Below are 24,574 nucleotides of genomic sequence, written 5' to 3'. Positions count from 1 at the left end.
TGTAAATCTTCAATCTACCTTAAACAAAATATACACAACTTTTTGTTTAACTACACGTTTACAAGACATAGCAAGAAAATAAAAATGCAGGTTACTTTTGGCAGATAAACCATAATGTTAAAATGTATTGCACCAAATACAGCAGTTCAGTAAGCTAACAGTTTATACTAGCAGCCACAACTTTAATAAGGAGCTCGAGTGATTCACTATCAGGCCTCCTGTTTACGTAGGACATGTGCAGAGGGATGAATGGGCCAGAAAGCGTCTCGTTTTGTCCACTGGCTGGTGGGGAGAGACATATAGCCTTTAGCTTCCCCTAAAGACACATGCACTACTTTTAGGGTAGCCCCGAGAAACCAAAATTCAGCTGGAAAGCTGCTTTTTAGATCCACAAAGCTCCAACAACGAACGTATAGTCCGGCAAACCTCATTTCCGTACGCCTTAGTCCACACCTAAGCTCCATAACCTTAATGGTACCATAGGACTTCTTCCGTACTTCACTGAAGTGATCAGTAGATATGTGCTAGCAGTGCTACCTGCCTAAAGTAAACGTCCAGTTACTGTCAGCCTCTGTTTATATTGTATTCCAAGTCATTATGAAGCAAGCCAGACAACAATTGGGTTTGTGTTGTAATATATAGATAACTTTACAAACTAAGCTTATCATGAATTTCAAATGGGGAGCTTCTTCATAACTGAAGTAAAACTGGTGTATTATTGAGGTTTCACTTGAAAAGCAAATCATAAGAGATTGAACTCTATTGTGGCGCTGCGATGGGACACATTCAAAAGTGCTACACTTACACAGCACATATTACATTACACTAAAACCACGCAGTTGAAGTATTACATAAAGTTAACAACTAAGATGGCAAAACCTTAAAACCTATTTTAACCGAGAAGCTGACTGCAAGATTGCCCTTGAGTTAAAGAATATACCACGTGATGAAGATTCTTATTTTGAAGAAGTTGGGCATTCATACATTTCAATACCTTTGTGAACAAGAAAAAATATATATATATATTTTATTACTCATGTTCAAAACACTGCTCGAAGAAAACATGGGCATTCAGACTAAATGTTAGCACAATATTATGTACAAAAAGAATATTACAAGAAACAATGAACTAGCATCCCGTCCCAGAGCTTATTAATATATTAGATCTGATCCATTTTTATTTTTCAGCTATTAGGATTTTTAAGTATTGTATTTTTTATTGGCTCGAGTCAGATGCCTGGTTCAGTAGTAGGGGAGAGGTACGAGCTGCAGCTCACCGAGGACCAACTATAGTGCGCTCCCCCCATGTTTCAGCCTGTACTTTTAGTATCCCTTGGGCCATAAGGTTGGGCCGGTAAGGGTTTGCTGCCTTGACTACCCTACTGGCACATAACGCTGGGGTTAGGCACGGCTCAAACATCACTTCCGCCATTTCACTCACGTCTATACAGTGCTCTTTCCTTTATGTTAAACGAGCTCATTAAGTACTGATACAGTACAATTGGTGCAACCGGTACGAGACGCCATGACCCAAATGTTTCTGCAGCCACAACATTATTCCTGAATATTCCTATTTCAATTCACGTAGACAGAGATTCCTAAATAAATTCTTATTTATATAACACATAAAACAAAATACACTAGTTTTACATTCCAGCATTTGAGAAAATTTCACATAAAAGAAAAAAGTCCATTGCAGTGTTTGACTAAACATTTCTAATTCTTCCAATTCTTAGATGGGAAATGTCTCGTGCTGACGAATAAGCTTACATATGGTCTAAACTGATATGATGATCTATGTTGTACTAAATACGTTTACATTCAAACTATTTGCTTAAAAAATTACAAAAATAGATACATTTCGAAAGAGATTGCTTAGCAACGGTAAATTAACAAGTCAAATAAAAACCCTGGTTTGAAACACAACAGGTAAGCAGGGAACGTGTGATTTATGCATTACACTGCGATAGGACAACACAAAGGATACCGCTATGTATTAGAGGTAATAGACTGAACTTTAACCTTTGTGTTTCTGAGGTCAGTGAGGCATGCTACCACTTTGGCACTCAAAGGGTTAAATCACGGGTCTTCTGCCGGTCTCATCCTATAGCATACAAGAGTCAGGGTTCCTTCCTATGATTCACAAGTGTCAGCGGTGCGTAAATTGGTAAAATAACTAACTTTCTCGTGAATAGAAAGAGTAGGAGGGCTTTTTACATTTAGATATTGGGGCTTCCAATTCAATGATCTGGTAAGACGAGTCAAAGTGCACGTGGAGGTATAACGGCTGATCTAAAGTTTTTGATCCAAGGACCTGCAGAATTCTATAAGGCAGAGGACCTGCTGTGAAGATAATAACTGAATGGGAAATGGGCATTAAAGTGATATCACCATATTCTGTTGGGAAGAAATCACAAAAAGAATAACATATTTCAATGAAGGCGGTGAACATTATTTCAGACTTTGGTTGCTGAAACAAAATTCCCTCTGCACTGCAATTCCAAGGTCTCCTTGATTTGCACAACAAGGTACAAGCTTGAACCTTAGGAACATATGTAAATAATGCAACATTTGTTTTAGAATTTTTTTTTTAATAAATAAGTACAGGTTCACTGAAAGGCCTCGATGTTATGGAAGATAAATTCAGGAGGGACATAGGTTCCATCACCATTCCTCTCAGTAACCGTTTGGAAGTGACTTTGTGCAGGACATAATATCCTAGATTCCACAGTATTATTAACAACCTCCCACATTCTTCTCTTAAAAACGTGTCTTCCGAGATACTCGGCTAACTCGAGCGTGTAAGCATGTCTTGGTTGTCTTCATGGACTTCCATGTCCATATCAACTAATTTAGGCTCAGAGTTCTTTTTCTTCTTAGCAGCCACAGTGGTCAAGGCGTCATCTTTAGTAAGCTCAGACGCTAGCAAAGAAGTAACGGCACATCCAGCTTTTCGATTGGCTGCAAAGCAATGCAATAATCAATTGAGATATAAAGAAAAAAAAGGAGAGAAATATAGTCCTGTGGACTCAATTACCACGTGATCTATATGGGCACAATTGATTTAAAAGTATGGGATCGTGTTTATAAAAATGTTTATTAATATCTTTATTGCAGAATTAGAGCACAAGCGGTTTTAAGACAATGTCAGTCTCTTCTTCAGACATGTCTAATTTTACTTATAAACAAACATCCATATTTTGCGGGTGAAGGCAGCAATTAAGATTCAGGGCAAAAGGTAATGGTTTTGTTAGCTTTGTAGTTTATCAGGTAAACAGCTCAATCACAAATCCCCCGCAAGCTTTTTCCAACTACCATTTATAGCATTATGTGATGTTACGTCTATGAAAGTTAAACACTAAGACTTTCATAAAGATCAATCCAAACTACACGCACCTCCTGGGACCACATAAACCAAGCTTTAGGAGGGAGACTGCATGAAGAGCAAATGTAAGCTATTAACATAACTGCATTTACTAACTATAACTGCCTAAAACATGTACTTTTTTTTTTTGGAGGTATTTGAAAAGTTTGGGTCCATACAGCCTACAGTCCCACATATTATATGTAATGTAACGAAGGAACATACAGTATAACTAGTGGAACACTGTCTGGTAATGAGTCTGACACCGTGTAGTTGTACATTATATAATATTATATAATGGTTTTATTAAAGTACTGCATACTTTTAAACTGATGTCAGACAATCACAAAGCTGATTTTAGGTTAATTGTCTTAGCGTCCCTGAGATGAGAAAAGTCATAAAAATGCATACTGGAAACAATGTCATGCGACGCTCATGCACATGCTTTATCACACCACAGAAACGCAACCGGACTGTTTATTCACAGAGCTCTGGCTATCGTGGATGAAGGTTGGCTAATGGCAACACATGCCCAGTCCCAGGACGTTCCAGGGGACGCGCTGCCATGTTTTCAACCACACCACTGCTTTGCTCTTCCAACTTGCCAGTAAGTCTTTAACTATTCTGCTAACGTTAACACTTTTGCAACTAAACCTGGAATATGAAACTTAATTCCAAGCATTGTTGAATGTCCAAACTTTTCCTACAAATTATTATTTAATATTGTAGAATATTATTCAAAGTTTTTGTCAGGGACATGAAATTGTCATATGACACAAAAGTAGGCCCTGGTATGTTGTTTAAAAGCTTCTTAAACCTTTTTGTGTCGTTTTTATGTGAATAAACCTTCAGGAAAGAATAAAATGACACTTCTAACACTTCTCAGCATACTAGAATTTTGTTGAACAGCATCCTTAAGAAAAGTTAAAATATGTAACTTACATGTCCATCTTATTGTTGCAAAAACTGCTAAGACAATCTCTACAGAAGAGTTCTAAAATAAGTGGTATGAGAGATATAATCATACCTGGGAACTGCCCGGGTTTGACCTGGAGATTGCCGGGTGAGCGCTGCTCCTCCGGTTCTCTGGGTCAAGACCCGAATCCTCCCCGCCCATTTTTTCCTTTACATGGGGCAACTGCCCACCGACGCCAGTGGGACCGCCCACCGACGCCAGTGGGACCGCCCACCGACGCCAGTGTGCAGTCCTGGCCGCGTCCCGCAAGGGAAGGCTCCGGGTAGCCGGAGCCGAGAAGTTCCCAGGTATGGATATAATATGTGAAAAGTAATTAAGTAGGCTATTATTAAATACATATGTTATTGGTTTTTAGAATTCAATAATTTCAAACTAAAAGATATCCAAGGTGTTGTAAAAAGAAATGCCTCTTGAGGATCAAAACGGGCTCTCAATCCATTCTGGTCAATATGGCTCTGGTCATTTATATACTCTGCTCTTTTACTACGCGACAAAAGTTGATAAAACTGGAGAAAAAAAATGAAAATTGACAAAACTGACAAAATGCCACAGGTGCAGTGCTAATAGTTAAAAGAAAAAAAAAACCACAACAAATTGTAATTAGTGCAAACACATCACACTCAATGCAACCAGGAGTTACCAGGTCTGGTGCCTCCTCCTCACTGAGGGATAGGAGAGAGTCTATCGAGAAGAAACATTGAATTAGTAGAAACGTAGAAGCAAACGGAATTGTTTTTTTTATCTGTTACCTCAGCTTCTGGTACATGGACGTTTCAAACCTTAACTTTGTTTTCACTCTGGGAACAATCCAGGTTCACTCATTTGCCCACTGCGGAGATGCTTTTTGTGTAACAGTCCAAGAATTATAATCTAAGCAGTTCCCTGTCCAACTGGCAGAGATTATGAGATTGATTTGCGTATTACCACAGTTGGGCAGAGGCCTGGTTTGAATCTACAGACACCTATATCACAGGCAGCACATACGTAAATGCACTTGAGTAAAGGTACTCAATAAAATAATCCAATTCATTGCATTCAGAAAGCATTAATACATCAAAACTTATTTTTGGCCTGACAGGCGCTCATAAGTCTCACAGGTTTCACAAACTCACAGCCAGACAGCCAAACTACACACAGAGTTCACAAACATGCACTCAAACACACACACTCATATCTACACAACTTACACAGACATGGGCACTCAGACACGCACTCACAGTGCTCACAACATGGGCAGCACGTCTTAGCCCCCCAATGCCGAGCCACTTGGATATTACAAGATACTACAAGCGGGTCTACAATCTGTTTGCTGTATTTTATGAAGAGTCTGCACATGCCAAAATACAATATAATAACAAATAAGATTTAAACATATTTTTTTTAAATCTACATTACAGGGTAGTTAAACTCTAGGTATTAAGTGCATGGTATTTGAAGCCCATCTACTGAAGTTAGTTCAACCAAAATGAAATATTTCTACTCTCATCTACTTTCATCTGGGCTGCAAAGCAGTCTGGGAAATAAGCCATGTACTAGATTCATAAGATGCCTGCAAGGGTTTAAATTGTTTTGATTTTCAATTTGCCATACCCAGGTATGTAAAGGTTGGCAAGTCACCAAAGAGTTATATTACTATCCGCAGACCTCATGTACTATAACAGCAGTATGCATTAGTTTACTTGTTTAATGTACATTGACAAATTAACCCTTTAATATCATACAAAGCAAGCGTTTTGGAACTTATCTTTCCTGTCAGACATTTGTTGTCATCTGCAAACACTCATCCATAAAACTAACAAAACCACAAGCATCAGAATAAAAAATGGCAAGTAAATCTGTTATTGTTGATCACTTATGTATTTGATCAGGAGCTGTAGATACCCTTTACTTACCCTGCCTTGGACCTCTTTTCCTCCGGAAGGCTGCTCCTGATTGCAGAGCTTCCAGCAAACTGTCCATCACTCCAGTTTCATCGCCTTCTGTAATATTATTAAATATAAAAATAACATCAAACACAAATGTCAGCAAATTTGAATAATGCATGTTATCGCGACGGTTTCTAAAATTTTCCTGGCGTAAAATAATTACAGATCATTTAGAAGGAACACCGAGTGTAGAAAAAAGGATGGCCCTTGGCTGGATGTCCTTAATGTAGTGCAAGTCTATAGAGCGTATAGTTTACATACGGATCAGTCTTATACATTTTATTCCTTACGTCCCTATGCCAAATAATGGTGAGGAGGCAAAGGACAGAAATAGGGGGGAAAATGTAAAACATTAAGCGCCATTTTGAAATATTACAGCCATCCTACTAAAGACAAAGCAATTTAAGGTCTAACATAGCAAGAAAAATCGCCATCAATTTCTTTAGCATAGCCTGCATCTTCTAAATGGCCGTTTGTCCTCAAATTATACTTATAGCTTGCTTTGTATTTTTAATTTCAATTTTAATTGAAGCAATGCTTTAAATAATGTTGTTATTATACATTAAATAATTGCTGAATTTCTTGTAACTTTCTTTTTCTCTCACCATGCCCATAATTACATTACAGCGATTATAGACACCCACAATAACAGATTTTCCATCAGTGGCCATGTGCAAATCTTCAGCTGTCTCGATCCAACATGCACTTCTGTGTTATCGGCACCTTCACTGATTCCATTACCTGCATTGATGTTAAACGACTGCTCTTTCTTCTCTTTTAGTTTCTCCTGGCGATCTCTCTCAGCCTTTTCCTTGGCCAGTTTGGCTCGTTTCATCTTTTCTTCGGTTTCTCGTTTCTTTTGGTTTTCCTTGACAGCTTGCTGCAGAGAACAAGAAAGTAACAGCGTGGAAGTTATATGCATCCCAAACCTCTATGACAAGTCACTGGAAATAAAATAAAAGTAAAATCTAAGAACACTGGTATAGCATTGAACAGAGGTAAGGAATTCTAAGGCAAAAGAGGCCATTAAAAACACCGAACACTGTTGATTATCTAGAAGCTATTTTTCTCTCTATTTTTATTCCAAAAAATCAACAGAAAAATGTCCAGGCAGCCATGTACCTTTTTAGGGTTCTCGTCAAACTACTCAAATAAACAATTCATAGGCACGTTACAAGACCTGTTTATTCCCAGAAACATGCATTTGTTATTACGAGTATCTGAAGCTCATCCTATAGCTGAGAGGTCCTTTTAAATGTATGTGTGGTGCCCATTTCAAGTAGAACACATTGCTCAGTAGAACACATCTTGTAAAATGTCTTATACTTATTGTCACCTCGAGCGCTAGCTCTTCAAACATTGTGAGGGGGTTTAACGTACGCTCAGAAAGGTTTGAGCTGGAGGTCTTTCCGGAAACTGGTTGGGCTACTAAATAGGCGAGGGTCTCCAGCTTATTCCTGAGATAAGTGCTTTATTTAATGATTAATTACAGAGCGCATACATATTAAAGGAACCTTTTAAGTTCATTGTGCAGTATGAAGGGTGCTTGCTTGGTTATGTACAATACATAATAAAAAAGTTTTTTTTTTCTTCCTCACCTGCATGTCAATGAAGAGAAGGGTAAGTGTCAAACAGCGGCTGTCATAAGGATCCCTATTTATCATGAGTGGGTGATCATCACTAGCCCACTTCCCATTGGCTGTGCTAAGAGTTAATGCTGATCCTCTTACACTAGCGTTGTTTTTTAACCAAAGATCTGCTCTGTTGTGTGAGGGAAGATCTTCCTTCTACGCAGAAGCTGAAAGCCGCTAACTGGGCCGGGGGGGGGGGGGTGCCACTACTTTGGACATATGGAATTGACCGCGGAGGACCAGCTACGTAGGACATGTGTATGTAGACGCACTCTGGGAGTTAAACCAGACTAAGTACAGCACTTTACAATACATGAATAATAATAATGAAGCTAGTGAGTTACGGCTCACACTTTAGTCAATGGACCACAAAACATCCAAATTTAAGACTGAAAAACGTACTTCGGATTTGCTATGTCCATTCACAATCAATTTAATATCTTGCCAGTGTTAGGTGTAAACCTCCTGGCCTACACTGTATAAACTTACCACAAACATGTTACGGAAGTTATGTAACTCGAGGAAGAACTCTTCAATTGTGACTTTTTGGGGATCAAAAACAAAGTAATCCCCCAGTTCTTTGAAAAGCGACTCCATATTGGCATGCATCATACGTAGTTTGGTATATTGTTCTTGAGCATCTTTCACAAATACGTATATTTTAACTGTCAAGGATCATGTCAAACGAGGATCAAAGCAATCAATCACTTAATAAAATGCCAAGGGTAATGGGAACTTTTAGCTCGGTGACACCGGCTTTTATATTTCTCATGGCATCTCCTCAAAACAATAGCAACAAAAGTTTTAGAAAACATTTAAGTGATACTAAATATTCAAAGGAACAGGACCAATTGCAATGTTACAAAATCCAATACTAGAGCCTGGAAGGCCCTTGAAGTTTGACAGCAAAAATATATATAATAAATAAAAATAATATAAAATAAAAGAATGTGTAAATGAATTCAGGGCCAAACCATACTAAACTGCTGGACACCGCAAAAATAATCTACTGTTTGTTGGTATTTGAATCTATGTGCCGGCATACCCCACATTAACACACAACGGGTCCAGAGAATGTATGTAAAACGAAGGCATTGCCTTTATTCACTTACCAACGCATGTACTGCATTGCAATTGTCAGTCCATTTCCACCACAAAATGCTTAAACGATATGAAAAGGACGAACAGGCTTGCTGGCGTCATGCTTTTATATGTTCTCGCATAGCGAGCGTACATAAACAGGGGAATGCTTGTGCCGTAACGATGTCCTTACTCGCCAGCACCCCTAAAGTGCGGTAAGTCAGTGAACTGAGCAAGATTACATTACACTGATCTAGCTTGGCTATATTATACAAACCCAACAAGGAATGACGACGATGTGTTTTCTATTTAAGATTCTAAAGATTTAAAGGATATGCTCATTTTTTCCACAAATTTATCCTTTTCGTCATTTGAGGGCGGAAAGTTCTCAATGTCCTGTTGAAGGTCTGAAATCTGCTTTTTCATTTGATCCAAGTTCTTCTGTAATGTTTCAGCAGATACTTTCAGAGAATAATAAATAATGTGATGAGTATAGGATAAGAGTATTTTTAGTTTAAGAAAACCATTATTTCAATGATCAAGAGTGCTCCAGAAAATCAAGTTTACCCACTCTAGCAAGTACAAAATACAACTATTCTACTCTCAATGAATAATAAATGGCCTACCTTATAGCTACCTGAAAAATGGGAATATCTATTCATTACTTAAAAAAAAGAAAACTCTAAAAAATAAACTTTACATTGGTTACTGCTTCACTAAGCTACCATTAATTTAACCCGACGCTTTGAAATCACCAAGACGATTACTTTCTACACAGCGAAACCACAAAACATTTAAAGAAAATGCATCTTCTGATTACTGTGTTCTCTACAATTTCACTCCACACCACCCTTAACAAAAGAATGAAATACCTTTACTGGCTTGATCCACATGGACCAACTCATCTGGAAACTTAAGTACATCAGGGTAGTCTTGTTCACAGCACTCTGCTAGGAAATGTAACAGTGTGGTCTTCTGGTCTGCAGACTTTGTGTCTTTTAGCTTGTTGGAAGGAAAAGTTAAAATTAATATGTATTTGGAATTTCAGTAAACAAACAATGCATATGTGTTGTCAAAAGTTTCAAGTGACCCGCACAGCTACCTGACCCAATGAACACCTTCGAGATGGAACGCCAACCATGAGCCAGGACTTCTTGTCCGACATCACTGCCTGACATCACAAATGCTCTTTTTGCTGAATGGGTTAAAATTCCCACAGACTTTAACATCTTATGGAAAGCCTTCCCAGAAGGGTGAATGCTTTTATAGCTTCAAAAGGGGCAACACATATTAATGCCCATGGTTTTGGAATGGGATGTCCAATAAGCTTATATAGGTGAAATGGTCAGAAATTGTATGGTTGGTGGAGCCCTACATAGAAATAACATACAAATAGAGGTCATCTAAGCCTGTGTATTATATATTTTGAGTGATTGCAAACTGCTTTGGACCTGCTTTGGACTGCAAACGCAAAAGAAAAACAAAACCCAAAAAAGATCGATCTGTAACAACCCTACCTTGCAGAGGAAGCCAATTTCAAAACCAAACGCCCCAGCATTCCTGGATCCGGCATTCATGAAATTACCGACAAGCAGTGTAATTTCTAACAGGGTCGCAAAGTTCTGACTCTTGCGCACTTCTTCACAAGCTGCTGTTATTGACACAATTTTTGGCTTGATGTTTTCAATTTGCTCGTTAAAAAGAAGTTTGAACTGGATAGCGTTTAGACGCGGTAGCAGCTTAGGGATGCTGCTCATCTGAAAATGTATGAAAAACACTAAGTACAATCCTTCTGTACAAACACGACACATTTCAACTTATTCTTTTATTCTGAACTCATCAATTACTTTTTTCACCAAAGGGGCTGTCTATAGCGTTCATATTCTCATTGAGAAAAGACAACCCTACAAGAGGAAGCGGGAATCGTAGATATAGGAAAAGGAGGACTGCCGGTACAGCTGGACAAGTGGACATTGTGCATTCATTTGTCATTGTGAGATCCGTAAATAATTAGATTTACAAGCAGATAAGTTTAACAACAATTCTAATAAATTAAAAAACTGATGCAGCAGCAGAAAACAAATACTCTGCTTACCACCACTCCAAATTGTTCGGATTCAGGCAAATCATCATATTCATCCTTTAACGCTGCTAAGTTTTCTAGCTGCTTTGATTCCGGCAACTGCGTAATCAGGTTCTATGGGTGATAAGGTTTGTTAATGCAAAATAAATCAGATATAATCGTTTCTCACTTATGTGAACATTTGTGTTATATGTCTCTTTGATGCATTCAAAAACTCACCGAAACCACAGATTCCGTCAATACTTTCTCATTGACTTCTAGAATCACATTTTTTATTTCTTGATATGGCATGCGGAACGAGCCAAGGAAGATTGCTGAGAGCAGAGGGAAACGAGTTACAATTCATGAAACAGGTCAGCAAAAACACATCAGGTCCTTCTAATCCTAGGTTTTATTTCTAATCAAGATTTTATTTATTTTTTTAACACATTCTGTAACAGATCTGGAAGTCAATTATTTCAAAGGTGATCTAAAGTAATTTCCAGAGAAACAGAATCTCACCTTTGAAGTGAAATAGCTGCAGAATCACAATGTCTATGAAATAGTTTCAGTCCATCTTGTTTGGTGTGATTTCTTTGTTATTTTAATTCTCAGTGTTCATTACAATTTTTTTTTAATCCCCTAAACCATCATCCCCTTCAACAATAGTGATGTACCATGTACACCAAGAAAAGATCCTCAGAGGACCAAAGACCGCTTTATGACTGAAATTGTCAGTCTACAGCAAATTTCCGGCACTTTCCGTGCATGTGATCACTTCTACAGATAAAAGACAAAGGTAGAACTTGCAGAGATTCAGGGAGATAGAGAGAGCTTTTTATTATTTTATTTTACTTGACCCCAGGGGGTTATCTTTTAATGTATACTATTAATATTTAATATTAATATAGTTAATACTGTGTAGTTTTTGTGGCGTGGTTAGTTAGCAACCTAAGGATAGGTTGGGTTGAAAAAGCAGTAAGATTTGTATTTATACAGTAACACTGAATAAATGTGTGAGGGTTTCTGTATCCTATTCTTTAAAAAAAATATATATATATATATATATATATATATATATATATATATATATATATATATATATATATATATATCTATATATAAAATTTATTGTTTGGGTAACACTAAATAAGAAAGAGGAAGATAAAGATTGAATAAAGACGTAGTAAAAGCACCGAGCTCTGGTCCTATAGTGTAAAATATCCCTGGTCCTTAAGGGGTTTACATTAACTATTTAGGGAAATCTAAATACTTACCAAGATTTTTGGCTGTCTTCGGATCTAGTACTTTGAGTTCTTTTGTTTTTTTCTTAACTGCAGACTTTTGGTCACTGTCCTGGTCTTTTTTTGCTGAAAATGAAGGATACTGCTAAGATGTAAAAAGAACTAAATATAGCCAAGAAATAATTTTTTACTATTCGTTTGATTAAACTTAACTGATTAAGCATTGTGGAATACGATGGTGCTATATAAATCAATAAATGATAAATAATTCTCATCTTAGAGCAGCATTAATATCCATTATATAGGATGTGCAAAACAAGAACACCTGTGATTACTACAATAACTGTAGTAGTCTGAATGGGAAAACGTGTGCTTTGGTATATGGAATATATTGTTCACAAATTATTGTATTACCAAATTTGCTGAAACTTTAAAATCAAGGCACTTACTATTGGAAGCTGCGGAATGAACAGTAAATATCCATACAATGTCCCACGGGGAAATGAGGAAAAAAAAGCAGAAAAAAATTAAGTTATGATTCGTGTTTAGTTATTACATTAATACTGGGCTAATATTGTAATGCAACAAAATAGAAATCAAACAATCTGATGATCCAAAGCAATGATAAAGAATGATTTTATGTTTTTCTTCCCACGAAAATCTCCCTATACAAGAAAATATTATATAGTAAAATGCACAGAAGCATTGGACGCCAGTTATGTTTTATTCATCAAGGGGATTCTTTAGACTGAAATATTGATGATTACAAAGTGAATCTCACAATGATGGAATCAAGACATGGCAGAAGTGCCGACATTGCTGTTGTATTCTTGTCCTACAGGGCTAACTAGTGAATAAAGCCCCGATGATACAAATGTAAGCTTATACCGGTGGTTTGGGCTTCTAGGGAGCACGTATCCGTACAATCTGTACACGGACACAATATATGCATAATATGCAATGTAACTGCCAAATACAGTCAGTCACTACGTCTAATGCAATCTTCAGTTTAAGAAGTGTATGAAAACTAATGCTATCACTCACCCTTGGTCTGGGAAGTAAAGGTGAGAGTTATTTTCGCAAACAGCTCGTCTTTCTCAAATCGGTCTTCTTTTGCCTTGATCCAAAATGAATTTTCAGAGAGCGCTGTTGGAGCAATCTGAAAAAGAGCCATTGCTTGTAAAACATTTGACATAACAAGTACATACAACCAAATCTGAACTAATTTCAGAACTTTGTCGTGTGAATGAATGGAAAGAAAAATGCATGCAATGTAATGGGTTAAAGAGGCTGAGAGAAGCAAGATAACACTAAACTGAAGCCAGCGCCATGGTATTAGTCATACCTTTGACCAGTTTGGGCGTTTCAGTTGCACCTCTGGCTTGTATGTCTTCTTTGGAGCTAATCCAAAAGGTAGAACAGGCGCTGCAGGTGGAGGAGGAGGTCCACTTCTCATTCCAGGGGGTGGTGGAGGGATACCTGGACCCCCAGGTAAGGGGGGAGGAGGTGGAGGTAATCCAGGACCTCCAGGCAATGGTGGTGGTGGGGGGACCCTGGGTGCTCCTGGAAGAGGTGGTGGAGGTGGAACACCAGGTATGCCTGGGAGTGGCGGAGGTGGCGGAATACGAGGTGCACCTGGCAGTGGAGGAGGTGGTGGAACACCAGCACCTGGAAGCGGGGGTGGTAGCGGAGGTGCTGGTGGAGCAGTTCCTCCACGCATGGAAGGTGGAAGCGGAGGTGGTGGTGGTGGAGCAGGGGCAGATGTTCCTGTTCCTGGTAATGGAGGTGGAATTGGAACAACAGCTACGGAGGATGACATGTTAGCCATTTCTTTTTTCATGTCTTCTACCTCTTTTGACAGTTTGGCAACCTGCAAAGAAAAAAAAATTTAATACAATATATCAAAAGATTCTACAAATCCCAAACAGCTAAACTGTATTTGCACTAAACCCATTCCATCCTGAAAAACAATTTAAAACCTACCACAGGGGTGTCCAACCTGCGGCCCTCCAGCTGCTGCAGGATTCCCATACTCATCAACCAGTCCTTTAGCATTATGGGAGATGTAGTCCTGCAGCAGCTGGAGGGCCGCAGGTTGGACACCCCTGACCTACCAGAAAATGATTTCCAAGGTTTATACTTTTTCCCCCCTAAAGGGAAGGGAAAAATGTGAGACTACAGTCAAGTAAGCGGTAAAGATGCCACTGGCTCCTAAAAACAAACTTATAACCAGCAGCTGGACCTTTCTACAGCACCCATTTAAAAGGTTCAGTTGTCAGCCACCTTTGGGTATTTTATAAAAAAAAGGATACTGACAGACGTTTAGATTTTAGAACATTTTTTTTATGAGACTTAACTGATGTTCATTCTTGAAGAAGGCCTGCACTTCAGGGGTACAATTTGATGTAATGAAAGAGAGAAAGAAAAGCTGAATTCTGGTGCTTTTCAAAGGCTGAAAGAGTTCAAATCAAGGCCACTGACCATAAAAGAATAAACTATTGGGAGCCCACATTATTCTACACAATGCTGCAATACAAAAGTGGATGGGATTTCTATCTCTCCAACTTGAAATTACAAGAATGTTGCAATGCCATCTATGCAACCTTTTCGTGAGTTTAGTACAAATGTTACCTTGTCTGTAAGCTGAGCGTTGTCAGTTTCCAGGTTCTTCTTCTCTGTTGCAATTTGATTCTTTTCGCAATCTAAAGTTTGTTTGTCTGTCTGAAGTTCTGCCAATTTCTGCTCAAAGTCACCCTCTTTGGCCTTAATCTCCACTTGGAGTTCATGCCGCGCAGTTAGCTCTGCATCAAGCTGCCGGAAGCAAACGTAAAAAGAAAAAAAAATTACTTTATATATCCTCTCAATACACAACATAAAGATACAAACTTATTGTATGAGGGCAAATATTACAATAAAGCTACCGCCATCCGACACACCAAGAATGAAAATGTTGAGAAACAAGGAAAATATGTTGCAAGATGCATTTATTCATTAAAAAATCCCTTTATCAAAAACTGTCATCCCATTTGGAAGAACATAATGGAATACAGATATTGATGAACTTTCAATGATCGTAATTGGTATTTCTTTGTGAAATCAGAACCGGGTGGTGATGAAGGTGCTGCTGGGTTCAAAGCTAAACAGATGCAAAGAGTTAAGAGATGCGTTGGTAGCAAAACTCCACTCAAATGATTGAAATAAACCGGTATGTTGGGCCGCACACTTTATAGAAAGTCTTGATCATAGCTCTCTCTGATTAAAGGCAGTAGAGTCCGTGATCACAATATTAGTTAAAAAGTATATGTACTGAGACAGAATCAGGAAACATGCAGTGTTGACAGGGCATCTACCGGCATTTAATACCCGAATAACCCGGGAGGTCACCATCAGAATGCTGTAGTGCAAAATCTAACCCAGCAAAACTAACTTGGACATGGAAAGTGAATTAGGTAGAAGAGTGCGTACTCATCCAGTCCCTGTCATTATTGTGTTTTGTATTTAATTCAATTGCAGCCCGTTTCTTACCTTTTTAACCAGATCTCTAGCTTTCAACTCACTCTCTTCCACTTTCTTTTTATCAATTAAATGATCTGTGTTAAAATAAAACAAAAAACAAATATAATAATCTATAAAATGATTGCAAACACAATATTATTTTTTAGTTGTGAAAATGCACAGTCTGAGGCTGCCATTGGTAAAGCTATATATGTTTATACGGCACTTAGTTGCCTGCTGAAAAAGCTTTCCAGGGCGGTTTGGAAGAAGATTATGGAGCAGGATACATAAATCAGGACCAAACTTAAGATGCACAGCTAAACGCGGTCACGAGGCTCTGAACCCATGCCCACCCGACGTTAGATTTTGTCATTTCATATATTCCCACCTGGTGACTGAGCTGGGTGATACCTAAAGTGTTCTGTTTACTGACTACGGCACTCAATGCAAATACAAGCAAATGAGCCCATGTAATAAGCAGAATGTATAATAAATCCTGTTAAGGCACTTACCAATTAAGTATTCAATGTCTATGCTCAAAGGTTTGCATTTAAAGTCAGGGTCAGCTCCATTTTTGTGAAGAATTATCTGAGACACAACCTCATCTATCAACTTGTAGTACTGAGGTCTGGAAGAATAAAAAAAGTGAAAATAAGAAAGACTTGCAGAAAGCGTTTTTATTGAAATAATCATGAAAATTCTTCTAATTCTCTTGAGAGACCATAATGCTAGATTTTGTATAGAATAACTGAAATGGTACCGTTCAGCTCTTTTATAACATAAAGATTATTCATAAAGCCCTAAGCAATACTGAAAATAACCAAGATGTGATTACTTCTCGGGGTACACGCAGCAATTCCCCTCCGCAGTTCCCTCAAGGAACATAAGGAAACCCAACTTGGGTGTGGAAGGTTTCTCATGAGCCATGAATCTAAGAGGAGTAATAGGTGAAGTCCATGTACTCGAACCCATTTACCAAAGTATTCATAAGATGCTCATTCACATCAATTTTAGGTACCATGACCTGGGGCTTAGAAAATATAAAGCCTTGATAAAGCTTATTTCATAAGCCATATGTGGGAATTGATATTTTGTAGTAATGAAGGATAGTATATCGGAGCACAAACATCTTCCACAGTGTGCCAGATGCATCAAACAGCAAATTATGGTCAGTGATATTATGATGCAGAAACTTGTTTGCAGTCTGGAGTTCTGGACCGCGTTTGCAACCTGGTCAGGGCTATGAATGCACATAACCTACATCAGTGCACTATAGTATTAAGGGATGATTTGTCAGGGTTGGGTGCAGATTGAGCCGTCACTGGTGGGGTGCGGGCCGTCCATTGGTGACAATGTCACATAACCGCCATAAGAGAACCACGGAGAAAGCACACGATTTTCTCTCAGTGGCTTTCTACCGACAGCATGACAGACTCATCGACAGCAACACGGTGGGTACGCATGCAGGACAAGCAGGAATGAGGGGTCTGCCATGACCAAAGCATCTTGCCCCGTATACAGGATGGTCATGTTCCAGCGGTTAGTAAGTGCAGAAGTGTAGATATACTTAACGGCAACATCCCTGTCTAAGGCTTATGCTCGAAAAAAGTTAAAAGTTTTACAGCAACATACCTGGCATCGTAATCATTTCGGATTAGTAAAAGATGTTGCAAAATGGAAAGGAAGAACGGCTCTGCTGTGGAGTCCTTCACCGTGTTCAAGAGAACTCGGAAAACGTCATTGAAGTCAGTAAATTAAACATTAAGGATAAAACGCGAAAAATAAGTGTTTCCAAACAAAAATATAATTCAAAACGTTTCCTAGTTAGTAGCCTTGAAATATTTCTCACCGTTTAGTAAATACAACTAAAATGTAAAAGCGCTATGGAATTTGATGGCGCTATATAAAACAATAAATAATAACATATTTATTTATCTAATAAAGCCTTTTGGGCTTTTTTGAGCTTTATTTAACTTAATTTTAACTAAAATATTCAATATATAATATGGCAATACCGATGCCATTTTAAGCAAACAGAACAGAAGTCTTTTAAGACACTTTTGTTATAAAAGGATATTCCATCTCGACACGGATGTCGTCTAAGCGGGTCCTCAAGTCATCGGAGTCAAACTCACTGTGCTCCAGGAACACGCTAAGTTGTACCTTTAGCTCATCATTCTCCAGTTCTTGGAGGTCCTAAAAGCAAAAAGGTATGTTATTTAATAAGTTATAAGCGTATTTAATTGTGAGAGGCAAGTAACAACTTCATGTAACCAAGATAAAAATGGTATTTGGAACCCTGTCTATGAAACACATTACAAGCATCATTCAATGTTGTTTTTGACTGCTTCAATTATCTTATTTTGTCCTTTTCTGTAATAAATTCAGTAAATAAAAACAAATCAACAGCCCAAGAACCTGAAATTCAGTTACCTTAAGAATGTGATTCAATCCATAGCGCATCAATTCACTTCGTATATGAACGCGAAAGTCCAGTTCTTCTCCTTGGCTGATTAAAGCGTTGATCAACAGCATACAGCTCACCTGGAGATACAACAACAAGTGTGTTGGACTAAAAAACATAAGTTGGAATTCTATGATGTAATCCTTGGAGAGATATTTTTGTCTGCATTAAAACTTCAGATCTCTCATTCTTTTGTCAACGAGGGTTATTTAGTGTTAATAAACCTGTTTTTTGTATTTGCACAAAATCTGGGCTTTCTATTGTAGAGCATGCCAGTGCTACTTGGTACTATCGGTCTGTAGATACATAGGGCTGCTCAATAATGGCAGAGATTGAGGAGAGAAGAGTGATTTAGATGGCAGAATCTCGCCTATAATTAGGAGTAAACATGGCATGCATGAGAATTTATTAAAAGCACAAAAAACTGTGGTATTGTGATGTTTAACGGCAGTTGAGAAGTCATTTCGAATTTCGTAACCAGCAGCAAAGATAATAACCAAATAAATTGTGTCGTCACCTTGAGGGCCACAGAAGTGTCAGGTTTTAATCCATCCAGCAGAGGCTTGAAGCGCTCCATTTCATCCATTTCTGCTCTCTCTGTAAGAGCTTCAAGAACACGTTCGTGCCTAAACGAATTAAAACAACCATCATGATACGCCCAAAACTCCAGGTTTGACTGTTAAACAATCTGTGTTTGACGGTTTAATGTTTCTATGCAGAACTGTGGATCTAGCTGAGCTCAGCTTGGCTCGTTGGACGCCTTGCCGCAGCCTTCTGCCCCCAGCGCTGTCCTGTGGATAGTTTATAACATCTCAGCCATGGATCTCTATAACAAACTCCAGGGTCTTTCATATACCGGTGTATGTAACTGCCAACAGGCAGACTCAACTTATTTAAATGTGTCAAAGCAAAGCAGGGGAAAAGGTACATGATCATAATAGATTGCTGACAAAGTCTTAATTAAAAAATACACAATATAAAGTGCATTTTTTTTTTAAATGATTTACTTCCTTAAATACTAATGAGTTTTAATTCCTATAAATATTGAAGCAGTATATCTAAAAGGTGCACAGCAACAAATGTTTTAGACATTTAAGTTGAACATTCATCTCAAACCACCTCTTTATATAGTGTGGAAAGTTGCTTCTGCAAGAAGAGCTGAGCTCCAGTTATCGAGCTATCATATATAGTTATCGGTACAGCGCTACGGAATTTGATGGCGCTATATAAAACAATAAATAATAAAATATTAATATATAGTTTTCGTATATTGTTAGTAATGTCTAGTTGTCTGAGATCAGTTATAACTCAGTGATGTTCACAAACTCTCACTGATTAAAACTATGCAGTCAACAAGGCTGGTCAAGATTTTAATTGATATTATCCTGCAAATTTACTCCTAATATATTCCATCGACTGAAGGTCATAAGTAAATGAGAAGGGATTTGAAATGAACCTACATGTCTGTTGGCTGGGGCAGGATGCACAGGGCTGAGAGCAGCTTCAAAGCATCAATCATCATAGCAGGCAAAGAGGGATCCACGGCTCTTGCCAATAGCAGAACACCGTCTTCTGCCTCCAGCATTGTTGTTATTCCATACTACAACAACGACAAAATCACACAATTTCATAAAACATTAACAAAACTACAGGGTTTTTTCTTCTCATTTTTTAACCTCAACAAATGTTCATTTAATTGCAAGTCTTTCCCATCTCTAAAATATGACATAATCAGATTAGGGAACATTTTCTCAATCTCACCCACTACGACTTTCTCTGTAATTTTCTTAATTTTTTTTTTTTTTTTTTTTTTTTACTTACATTGTTGTTCATAAAAGCTTTCAAACACCTAATGATCTCATGTTGGCTTTTTCCATCTCTGGAGCTAGGAGGAAATAAGTAAGCATGTTTAATAACAAAACTTTTTAAAAACAGCATCAAACCAAGACAACCATATATTCATCTTAACACAGTCTGCAAAAGCTCAAAAATACTGTAATCTCTGTTACTTTGATAAACAAACTGTAAAACGTATCCACAATGTTGATTTATCTATTAATGGCAATTACTTGATTTGCATATGGCCATTATAAATGCCAGTGTCCATTATGCAAATTTGTTTACCACCAATAGAATGTGTCAATTAAGCTTGTATGTATCTGTGGATGCTGTTATTTGGCTGAAACAAACTAATAAAACACAATGTTTATTATATGTCATACAATTATTTGAAATGCATCAATATCTACCACTCGTACTGAAACAATATATATCCACCAGCCACTCTGAATTAATACTTCCTATATATATATATATATATATATATATTTTTTTTTTCTGTGTTGTAATACTGGATGTGTGTCGGGTATTCAGCTAATCTTCTCCATTCATGGCCAATGCTGAGTTCATTGAAAGTGGCTACATAATAGCAAAACAATCCCCTACGCATGCAACTAGATGCAAATTATTGACCCAGAACCACTTAACATGGACAATTTTAGCAAATACATGGTGCTGAATAAATATTTCCCTATGTTCATATCTTAAGACCCTGTTTAAACCCCACATTCATTTCCCAAATTTACATTGGTGGCTCATTCTGCAGTCTTCGGAGGATGTCTAAAAGACACGAAAGGCCCTCTGCGCCGAAATTCTGCACCCAGCTGCAATAAAACACAAAATTGAAATCCAGCAAAGCAATGATACACATGGACAGGATCACCAATATATTTCCAATTATTGATCAAATAATAAATCCTCGTATTTCTAGGTATTTCCTGTTGTTATAGCTCCAAACTACATCATCTATCGTTCACCACAGAAAAGTAAAATTACTGCCTAAAAACAAAACCTTTGTTCTTGTATTCTTTGCAACGGTTCAAACAGGGTGTAAATAAATCAAAAAACCTGGGAGAAAATAAAATAATAAAAACTTAATTCGGCACTGGCTTCGCTCTTAACCCCTTAAGGACAATGGGCGGTCCCAAAACCCATTGAAAACAATGCATTTTGAGCCCGTAAATGTACAGGCTTTGTCATTAAGGGGTTAAAGAAAGCTTGTGGTATTTTAACATTTCTGCTAAGTAGGATGTTTAGCAATGCTATATGCGTGCCAGTAGCATTAAGGGTTGTGTTTCACTGTCACTCTAAAAGACGTTAGGTTTCTATGTTCTATAGATTTAGATTACGAGCAGCTCACCTGACAGGGTTGTTATTGAGGGAGACTCTCAAGGATTCTAAGCAGGAAAGAAGATTTGATTCTGCAACTCCATATTTCAATTCCTGGATGTATACCTGTGGAGATCTGGTGCTCTCCTTTTTGCTCATGCCCTGTAGAAAAAGTTGTATTTAATTTACATGACAAAAGTTTGATCTCAATTAACAGGCTTCTCTGTTTTTATATACATGCTTGTCTGCAGTACACACAAGGAATTGTGCTGAACATAAATCTATGAGTTTTACCGGAAATATAATATGTTTAAGGCTGTAGATCTGTATATTGAAAACCACTGTCAACCCCATCCTCAGTTTAGTAATAAATTTATATATACATATAAGTATATATACATACATACATACATACAGGCCCGGACTGGGACAAAAAATAGGCCCGCGCATTTAAGACTGAGCAGCCCATTTTTATTTATTTATTTATTGTTAAAGCCCACACTTCATGTACCATCTTTGCATTTCCCCAAATCACTTAAACATTCATGATAGACACAAACACTTACTCACTCATTCACACAAATCATTAACACATATTCATTAATGCAGTCTCACAAATCATTCAAGCAATTCATCCACACATGAATTCATTTATTGTCATACGCATTCATGCAATTCATTCACACATTTATTCATTTATTCTTGTACGCATTCACACTACCCCCTCTCCCCATCCCCTTCTTATCTGCCCCTTCCAACTATGTTCCCCCTTATCACTATGTACCCCCTTCCCCATTTCTCAATATGTACCCCCCTCTCCCCCTTCTCACTGCACCCCCCACCCTTACCCTACTTACCTTGTTGCAGGAGTAAGCAGCAACTTCGAGTGGGTCCCCCACTCTAGGGGGCCGGGCAGCCCCAACCAGGGCCGGCCTTAGGGGTGCGCAGCCTCACAGGGCTTAAATTAAAACATCGGGGTTTTTTTGTTGTTTTTTTTTTTTTACTTTATTTAACATCCTTCATGTTAAATAAAGTTAAACAAACTTTATTTAACATGAAGGACGTTAAATAAAAGTAAACAAAAAAAAACCACCCCCGATGTTTTAGTTTAAGCCCTGTGCGGCCGCGCACCCCTAAGGCCGTCTCTGGTTGGGGCTGCCCGGCCCCCTAGAGTGGCGGATCCAGTCGCAGTTGCTGCGGGCTTAAGAGGCAGGTGCCCCTTATGCCCTGCGTTAATGCGGCCACATAGGCCCAGTCAGTCCGGTCCTATTTTAAGGTAGGGGCCTGGAGCTGCAGCTCCATCAGCCCCTACGTCAATCCGGCCCTGGGCAGCCCGGTGTGCCCGATGGCCCAGTCCGGGCCTGCATACACATATATATATATATATATACATACACACACACACACACGTCCTACGAATGGAAGGCACACTCTAATCCATAAATTTTCTTGCTTTGGTGCTGATCCTCGACCACAATCAGACATCCATGGAGAAAAGAGGAGCACTCGCAGGACTTCACATTAAAGTGCAAAAATATTTATTACTTTAGGTTATATTATATGACCTAAACGAATAAATATAATATACTCCATGGAGATATATATATATAATATATATACGGAAAAAGCAAAGTAAAAAGTAACAACTCACATGTTTGGATGCATGTAGATAATGGGACACCATTTCTCTTTTGGTCATCATATCTTTTGCCCGCAATGGTTGCTGTTTCTCATCACTGAGGTTCATGTCATCCTAAAATAAATGGCATCAATAAATGGATAAATTCCAACGCTCAGTGTTCAAAACAGTGTTACAGTCTGTCATTTATTTCAGAAGCCTATATATACATTATAAGGAAGGGTTTTGTAATTAAACCATGGGTTTCTTGCCAAGATAAACATGGCAGATCACGGGACTGAGCTTCTCCACCAGGAATAAAAGGGCTCACCCTGCTTTATGCGTAATTCATTTAGTGGGATATCCTAAAAGTCACCGAGATAAAATCCAAGATTATACATAAATAAGCTTTTGTCTCTGTCTCTTTTATTTATTTTTTTTATTAAACTTACCAGCATTTTCTCAAAAAGTGCTAAAACCGTTTCATCTGGAAGTTCTTGTAAGGTTTGTAGAGGACCGGTGGAATCACTGTAGTTTGCAGAGTTTCTTTGAGACACGTATGGTCTCTCCTTTTCTTTTTTCATCCTCATACTTGTGAAACGCTCAAGCTAAAAGAGAATGCACAGACCAATCAGATTGCTAGACTGAGAGGTAGGAATCATCACTGACATACTGTAACAAAATTTATGACCCTAACAGTAACAGTAACTTTGCTTACTTCCTTCTCCTGGCCCGAGTCAATTTCTAAGACACTTATGTGTGTGAGATTCAAATTCTTTTGGCATTACTTACTAATAAATCCTTCTTCCAGTCTATTTTGTTCATAGTCAATCCTCCATACTTACAGAAGCATATTTAAAGTTAATATGCAAGCGATATATTATACAGAATTATTCAACACAACTGGAAACTCAAATTTGAAAAACAAAATATAAAAGAATGACAGCAGAATTTATTATATTCTGACATATATTATTTAACAGTTAATATGGCTAGTTGACAAAATGGCTTTCTTATGGTCAGTATCTGTATTAATAAAAAACACACCAGTTTGCACATGCACAACTTGGTCAACATTTCCATGCAGGACTATCACAGAGATTGCGGTTCGGGCAAATGAAACAGGTTACTCTCGTTTGGACCGTTTTAAATGTCTAGGTGTACGATGTTAAAAACGCACAAATGGATTGCTAGCATGGCATGGAAAAATTTGAACTTTGTGAGATTTCGAGGACTAGAAAAGTTTTATATTTTAAGATGCATCCTATGCATGACCGGTGCGTTTTCAGAGCATTTAGTGTTATACATGTAAAGATATCCGCTGTATTAAAATGTATTAGAGCAAATGGTGTATAATATCATATGCAAATACAGTGGTTGAAGTATACACTTAGTGTCCCCCTTATCTGAAGATACAGCCTTAAAAATAAATGCATTTTGAGACTGTACGTTCTTCTTCTTAACTTGCAAGTATTGTCGGAATAAAGTGCCCATAGCCAAAAACATACCTTCCTACTGTTTTATTGATACTAGGCACTCCCAGATAG

The 24,574-nt window shown here is 38.0% G+C and overlaps 1 protein-coding gene across 1 annotated transcript in view; it reads right to left on the bottom strand.

Annotated features, from left to right (window-relative positions):
- Positions 1-1,456: 1,456 nt before the first annotated feature.
- The window catches only part of DIAPH1 (diaphanous related formin 1), a 50,242-nt gene continuing 27,124 nt past the window's right edge, over positions 1,457-24,574 (bottom strand). Inside the window, exons 3-27 of the mRNA XM_053465576.1 lie at positions 23,480-23,635; positions 23,061-23,162; positions 21,441-21,571; positions 20,827-20,904; positions 20,063-20,126; positions 19,702-19,841; positions 18,759-18,867; positions 18,211-18,321; positions 17,855-17,973; positions 17,410-17,526; positions 16,290-16,405; positions 15,808-15,872; positions 14,914-15,093; positions 13,628-14,152; positions 13,327-13,441; positions 12,316-12,408; positions 11,279-11,373; positions 11,072-11,173; positions 10,494-10,733; positions 9,849-9,978; positions 9,313-9,437; positions 8,386-8,550; positions 7,007-7,145; positions 6,233-6,319; positions 1,457-2,961 (exon numbers count right to left, since the gene is read on the bottom strand). Of these exons, the coding sequence (XP_053321551.1) occupies positions 2,789-2,961; positions 6,233-6,319; positions 7,007-7,145; positions 8,386-8,550; positions 9,313-9,437; positions 9,849-9,978; positions 10,494-10,733; positions 11,072-11,173; positions 11,279-11,373; positions 12,316-12,408; positions 13,327-13,441; positions 13,628-14,152; positions 14,914-15,093; positions 15,808-15,872; positions 16,290-16,405; positions 17,410-17,526; positions 17,855-17,973; positions 18,211-18,321; positions 18,759-18,867; positions 19,702-19,841; positions 20,063-20,126; positions 20,827-20,904; positions 21,441-21,571; positions 23,061-23,162; positions 23,480-23,635 (3,477 nt within the window). The 3' untranslated portion in view covers positions 1,457-2,788. The remainder of the gene's footprint in view (positions 2,962-6,232; positions 6,320-7,006; positions 7,146-8,385; positions 8,551-9,312; positions 9,438-9,848; positions 9,979-10,493; positions 10,734-11,071; positions 11,174-11,278; positions 11,374-12,315; positions 12,409-13,326; positions 13,442-13,627; positions 14,153-14,913; positions 15,094-15,807; positions 15,873-16,289; positions 16,406-17,409; positions 17,527-17,854; positions 17,974-18,210; positions 18,322-18,758; positions 18,868-19,701; positions 19,842-20,062; positions 20,127-20,826; positions 20,905-21,440; positions 21,572-23,060; positions 23,163-23,479; positions 23,636-24,574) is intronic.

This window comes from Spea bombifrons, chromosome 4 (assembly GCF_027358695.1).
Source record: "Spea bombifrons isolate aSpeBom1 chromosome 4, aSpeBom1.2.pri, whole genome shotgun sequence".
NCBI lineage: Eukaryota > Metazoa > Chordata > Amphibia > Anura > Pelobatidae > Spea > Spea bombifrons.
The sequence above is the reverse complement of the archived record's forward strand: the minus strand, read 5'-3'. Positions and strand labels throughout refer to the sequence as shown.